This window comes from Archocentrus centrarchus, chromosome 14 (assembly GCF_007364275.1).
Source record: "Archocentrus centrarchus isolate MPI-CPG fArcCen1 chromosome 14, fArcCen1, whole genome shotgun sequence".
Lineage (NCBI taxonomy): Eukaryota > Metazoa > Chordata > Actinopteri > Cichliformes > Cichlidae > Archocentrus > Archocentrus centrarchus.
Window position 1 is genome coordinate 22302831 of NC_044359.1, and position 6793 is coordinate 22309623.

The following is a 6793-nucleotide window of genomic DNA, read 5'->3' on the forward strand; positions in this document are numbered from 1 at the left end:
GGTTCTGTGACACTTGAAAGGCTTTATTTTGGGTAATGGGGCTTTCTGGGTGACTACCCCCTTCAGGTGGCTGCTATGTGTCATGATAAGGTTCAAACTGGACCCAAAGAGCGGACTCAGACGACTGTTGGCAAGTCTGAATAAATTGTTTTGCTTAGACAGACAACAGTAAAACAACAAAGGAAACCGGGGAGTGGGCTGGGAGGTGGTTAGAGAGCTGCAACTCTGCCAAAAAAGAAAAGAGTGTTAGCGTTAAGGTGCAAGATAAACGGAGCATATTGTAGTGCCTAGCACAAAAACTGCAACTCCTGACTTGCCAGAGTGAGTCGGGTGAGAGACTTAGATGAATAGGGAACTGCCAAGTGTGGATAATGCGTAATCTAGATGGTGCTGGGAGAGAGCAGGCAGAACCTCACTCATTGGACCTCACTCCAATGAGTGAGGTCCTCTTCTCAGCTGGTACTTGGCAGCCAGCTGGGAATGGAGCTGATGATGCAGATCTCCACAGTGGTCCGATCAGCTTCCATAGTGGCGAAGATGAATTGGCAAAGAACCACAGCACTCCTCGATCCTTAACTGCGGGCCACTCCATTGCCTGATAAGGAACAAGTGTGGGAAAGACGGACCCATCAACCAAGCTCCACCCTGTAGGGGTGTCATGGCCTCTGGATTTGATCCAGAGCTTTTGGGTTCTGTTTTCTTTGTGTGTTGTGCTGAGTTTGCCTCCCTATTTGGTTGTTGCTATCTTCCTGTTTTATTTTGGTAATACTTGCTCTGTGCTTGATGTCTGGGTTAACTTCCCCTTTATTATTGTAACCCGTATTAAAGTACTATTAAACAATACACAGCAATATTTCCGACCTAGGGCCCGACAGGAGGATTTAAGTAAAAGGAGGGGTGACACTCTTAAGCTGGACACAAAAATATTTATTAACAAAATAAAAGCAAATAAAACTTCAGTTCACATTTCTCTTCTGTTTGTTTCCAATAACACAAATACACTTAGGGATTGTCCCTTTCTGTTGACAGCTCTTGTGGAATAATAACCAAAATAAAAAAATAGATAAATAAAATTGTCCACCCTTCTCTTTAAATTTCTACCCGGGTAGTAAAAATCCTTAAGTTTATCAGGGTCTTTTTATCTTCCCTGATGGAAGCAACAGTTTAAAGTTTCTTCACTTGAAATGTTTAGTTCAGTTCAGTCAAAAGTGTTTCAGTCAACCGTTTGGTTTAAGTTCAGTAAGGTCAAAATGTCTGTCAGTCAACTGCGCAGTTTTAGTTCAATTAGGGGCCCCCTATTGGTTGTCTGCTTAAGCTTATCTGTTATCCAGTGGAGAATCGTGTGCATCCAAATCCATGGAACCAATCCTTCACTCCTCCGCACCGCTGCAACGACCACTGTTGTGCCTCCTGCTCGCAGTGGATCTGCAGTCGTCCTCTCTCAGAATCCGACCGTAGTCATAAAACCAACCTGCATATTGTACAATTTCCAATAAATGGCAAATTTTCCCTATGCAGTTAGCAATGAGCAATCCCTCAGTCTCTTACTCTCATCAGTTTTACATGTTAGTCAAGCCTACACAAAACTTGAACACATATTCACTGGCTAATAAAGTAAAACACTACAACCAGAATTAGTCTACAACAATAAAACTTAACATTTCCTACAGTGCTAGACATACATTACATAGTGCATGTTTCTCGTTTCTCCGATTGGTTTTTTTTTTTGTAGTCTCGGTTACAGTCACAAACAAACAGGATCTCTGTTCGGCTACGACTAATACATGGAGTAAAACACAAGACACTCACCGGAGAAAATCCCGACCAATCACATCAAACTCGGGTCCTCCGAATTCCTCCCTCACAAACAACAAAAATCCAAACACGGTTGTTACACTTAACAAAACCTTAAATTCAACATTAAAGAAGCAACTCGATTACGTTTTTGGCTAAGCTAGGTTGCTAGAGCCGAACCACGTTGGCTTCTTTGCATGGTGTCTCGCTTTTTTTTCCTTCCTCCTCTTTCTTCTCTGACCCCATGGTAGGTTTGGATCACCACATAGGCACCTAGCGCCCTCTGTGGGACATTTCAAGGAATTGCAAAAAAATAAAACATACATTAAATCCAATGGTTTTTTCTCTGTAAAACTCATGGGGGTTACATCCTCCCCCTCTGACCTTGCATGCGTCCCTGCATGCTCAAAATTCTACACAATCTCAGACATTTCAGGTTGAAATTGACAAATATGTAGTCCAGTATCAACAGTAAGTGCTTCAGTAAGAGCTTGATCTAAACCACTTAGCAAGGACTGCATGACTACCACCAGAGGATTCCCTAATGATGGATATGTCAGTCTTTTAGGAAGGGTTCTTTCTCGAGTAGATTTCCTCAATTCCACTTTTTCTGCATTTCCTTCCACTCCATGAGCCTCATCCACATCAGGAGTCTGAGACTTCTTAATTATTTCATCCACACCTGGGTTTCCAGGTTCAACAGCCTCTGGTGTTGTCTCAGCTTCAAGGGCTGTGATCTCATGTCTCTTCTTCGACTCTTGTGGTTGAAAGGTCAGTGCTTCTGGGTCAAGAGTAGATTTCTCCACTGATTCCTCAACCTCAATTTCTGGTGCTGGATTCTGTGGTGCAACACTATCAGGCACAGTTGGGCTGTTTCTTTGCCATGAAGAATCCTTTACAACTTCATCACTTTCCTTTGTGGGACTGGCTTCAACACTGGAACTTGGTCCAGGTTCAGGTGCATTATGAACTGTATTATCCATGTCTCCTTCATTACCGGTAGCATTTCTAGCACTGGTAGCTGTGAAGCGTGGATAATAATACTCAACACCATCCTCTTCATCATCACTTTCTGATAACACAGTGTTTTCATCATCATTTCTGTCAGATCTGCTCCCCTTAGCTGGACTGTCGGGCTCGGACCCTTTTGAACCACATTTGGCTCTGGTTTGGCTGGGTCCCTGCTCTACAACTGTAGGGGGCAGAAAACCGCAGGGTAGCAACAAATCCCTGTGCAGCACTCTTTCTGGCCCATCGGAGTCGCAAGGTGCAACGACATAGACCGGTAGATCTCGCACTTGCTTCACGACCTTGTAAATGGTCTCACTCCATTTGTTGGCTATTTTGTGTTTCCCACGGATCCCAACGTTTCTCACAAAGACACGATCTCCAGCCTCCAGCTTTGACTCTCTGACTCTCTTGTCAAAGCGCTGTTTATTGTGAAAAGCACTTTGTGCACTGTGATCAGCTGCAATCTTGTAGCTCTCTGTTAGAGTTTCTCTGAGATTCTTGACATACTCAGTGTGAGACACTTTCCCTTGTCCAACAGGGGTCAGACCAAAAGCAATGTCAATAGGTAGGTTGGGTTGTCTCCCAAACATGAGCTGATATGGGGAATACCCAGTAGTGTCATGCTTGGTGCAGTTGTAAGTATGCACTAATGGTTGCACAAAGTCCTTCCATTTAACTTTGTTCTCTTCCTGAAGCGTACCTAACATGGCTAGAAGAGTCCTGTTAAATCTCTCCACAGGGTTGCCACGTGGATGATACGGTGTCGTTCGGGATTTCTTTATCCCAAGCAGGCTACACAGCTCCTTTATGAGAGTGGATTCAAAATCCCTCCCCTGGTCACTATGCAACCGCTCAGGGAAACCATAATGGACAAAGAAGTTGTTCCACAATGCCTTTGCGACAGTTGTCGCCTTCTGGTCAGGTGTTGGGACAGCCACAGCATACTTAGTGAAATGGTCTGTCATAACGAGTATATTCTTAGTACCTCGTCCATCTGGCTCTAAGGACAAATAGTCAATACAGACCAATTCCAGTGGTCTGTTTGTCTGAATGTTTACAAGAGGAGCACTGCGTTCAGCTCTGGCCTTTTGCCAAATGCAGCGCTCACAGGTTCGAACTTTGTTGTCAATATCTGCCGCCATGTGTGGCCAATAAAAGCGATTGCGCACCAAGTCCATAGTGCGATCAACTCCCATGTGGCCAGTGGCATCATGGAGGCTTTCTAGAGCCACATTCCTGTAGCTCTGTGGTAAGACAAGTTGGTAAGTAACCTCTCCATTCACCATCCGCTTTCTGTAGAGCACTTCACTGTTTAGAACCAGCTGGCTCCAAAGACGTAGCATGAGTTGAACCTCTCTATCCTCACGCAGTCACATTCTGTATGAAAGTCGCCTCCCCCCTTTCAGCAAAGAGATGACCCGGCCAATGGCAGGATCCTTCTTTTGCTCAAGGGCCCAGTCTTGCTGGGACAGGCGGGGTAATGTGCATGACCCTGGTATCAAATCAGCATGGCAGTACTCTGGTGGGATGACACCATCGCCAATAGCTAGACATTCGACTGGGGTCGATACAAAAGGAAACTCATGGTCGGTGTTGCATGTTTGCTGAGTGAGGTGCCTCTGGCAGATGATTTTTACAATGTCTGCTGAGACTCCTGGTTCCTCTTTCTCCTGAACAACCCGGGACACGAACCGCTTTATTTGCTTGTCCTCGTCCTCAGAAGTATGGTCTGTCCCACTTTGGAGATGAGGCCGCCTCGAAAGGCCGTCTGCATCTTGATTTTTCTTTCCAGCCCTGTACTGTAACTGGAAATCAAAAGTCGAAAGACCAGCCAACCATCGATGCCCTGCAGCGTCCAGTTTGGCGGTCGTCAGTACATATGTCAATGGGTTGTTGTCAGTTACTACTGTGAATTTTGCTCCATAAAGGTAGTCAAAGAATTTATCTGTCACAGACCACTTAAGAGCAAGGAACTCTAGATTATGGGTGGGATAGCGCTTTTCACAGTTGGATAGCCCTCGGCTAGCATATGCTATCACCCTCAGTTGACCATCTTGCTCCTGATAAAGAGCTGCCCCTAATCCATGCAAACTTGCATAAGTATGCAAAATATAAGGCTTTTTAGGATCTGCAAAGCCTAAGACTGGGGCGGTCGTGAGTTTGTGAATCAGCATGTTAAATGCTTCATCACATTTTGAAGTCCATTTTTCCGCAAATGGTTTCTTTGAATCAACAACAGGGGTGTTCTTTGGATTTCCCCTACCAGACTTCTTAGACGGTATGAAGCCTGCTGTCAGATCATTTAGGGGTCTTGCTATCTTGGAATAATCTCTAATGAATCTCTGATAGTATCCCGCAAACCCCAAAAATGATTTTAGCTCTTGCATGTTCTTGGGTTTCGGCCATGTTGTCAGAGCAGCTATCTTTGCTGGGTCTGTCTCCACTCCTTTCTCTGACACAACGTGCCAAAGGTACTTGACAGATGTTTTGAAAAACTGACACTTCTCGGGTGTGAGCTTAAGTCCGAATTCTCTCAGTTTGCCGAGGACACTCATTAGACGTTCTTCATGCTCCTCAAGGGTGTTAGAGAAGACAATGAGGTCGTCTAAGAACACTAGAACTTCCCTAAGGTTCATGCTGCCCATGCACTTCTCCATCACACGTTGAAAAGTACTGGGAGCATTGGTCACACCCTGGGGCATGCGATTGAATTCCCAAAATCCCATTGGTGTTACAAAGGCTGTCTTGTGCTTATCCTCCTCAGCCACTTCGACTTGGTAATATCCTGATTTTAAGTCCATTACTGAAAACCATTTTGAGCCTGTTAGTGCTGAAAAGGCTTCTTCAATGTTTGGTAAGGCGTATGCATCCTTGATGGTCTGGCTGTTCAATTTGCGATAGTCAATGCACAGCCTGATCATGCCATTTTTCTTTTTTACGACCACAATGGGGGATGCAAATGGGCTTTCGGATTCACGTATGACATTGGCATCATACAGTTTAGGGTTTAATCCCGGGATCCGGGATTCCCGGGAAATGCGATCAGAACAATTTCCCGTTTCCCGGGAAACGTTAGACGGGAAACCGGGAAAAAAGTCGCGCGCGTCGATTTAACTTTCAGAAAGAAAAGAAAGCTTCAGAATGTTAAATTTAAAGGAAATATTGAGAGAAGGGTTCGTTTAATGCGAAAAGCATTACTCTTCATTTCAGGCACGTTCAGCCTCCGTTTAAGGCTTCAGCCTTCATCTCAAGCGTTTTAATAGAGGTATTACACAGTTGTACTTTTTTCCTCTTTAATTTGTTGAAATCGTAGGCAATGTGTTTACCCTAAGGTATTTTGTATTATATAATTTCATATTATTATATATTGTTATATTGCATTATATAGCCTATAAAATATGCCTGCCCTGAACAATAAAGAAATATCTGTTTAACTTCGAGTGTTTCTTTTCCTCGTTTGCAGCCGCTTACTAACAATCATGAATTAGGATACGGGCCTAATGGGTGAAGAAATGATCATGAAATAGATTGCTTTAACATATTTCGCTTTTAAAATGGAGTTGAGTAAAATGTATATTTTTTAGGCTATAATGATTGGCCAGTTTTTCAATAGACGATTCACAGCGAACCTACTTTAACCCTCAGACACGGTGTTATAAATTTGCTGTTGCCAGAATGGCAATGACCAAGTCGTGGAGCATTACTCAAGGCCCTGTGTTATGCCATATTATAGTGTAGTACGGTAGTTAACTTTTCAATGACTATTACAGCGTTCCACTGGTGGAGATATAGCGTAACAGATGTCGCCACGACAGCGTGGCTGAGCCTTTATCAATGCTGTGGAGATGAACCGTATTGTTTTGCACCAGCAGTTGTAAAATATCTTGGTATAATTCCATGTACAATGGAGGAATATTCGAATTATATTTGTTAAGGGAGTGTTGAGGAACGATACAACACCGCATAGCTCGAGCACTCGAATGTCGAG

General features: G+C 43.9%; 1 protein-coding gene across 1 annotated transcript; it reads right to left on the reverse strand.

Annotated features, from left to right (window-relative positions):
• Positions 1–960: 960 nt before the first annotated feature.
• Positions 961–5570, reverse strand: LOC115792414 (uncharacterized). Its single transcript, XM_030746936.1, has 2 exons — positions 1810–5570; positions 961–1471 (listed from the first exon to the last, which is right to left on the reverse strand). Exon 1 carries the CDS (start codon positions 4146–4148, stop codon positions 2208–2210), a length of 1941 nt encoding a protein of 646 aa, XP_030602796.1. The 5' UTR covers positions 4149–5570; the 3' UTR covers positions 961–1471; positions 1810–2207.
• Between the last annotated feature and the right edge of the window lie 1223 nt (positions 5571–6793).

Coding starts and splice junctions, on each gene's coding strand:
- LOC115792414 (XM_030746936.1), bottom strand. CDS start 4,148: ATGCTACGTCTTTGGAGCCAGCTGGTTCTAAACAGTGAAGTGCTCTAC.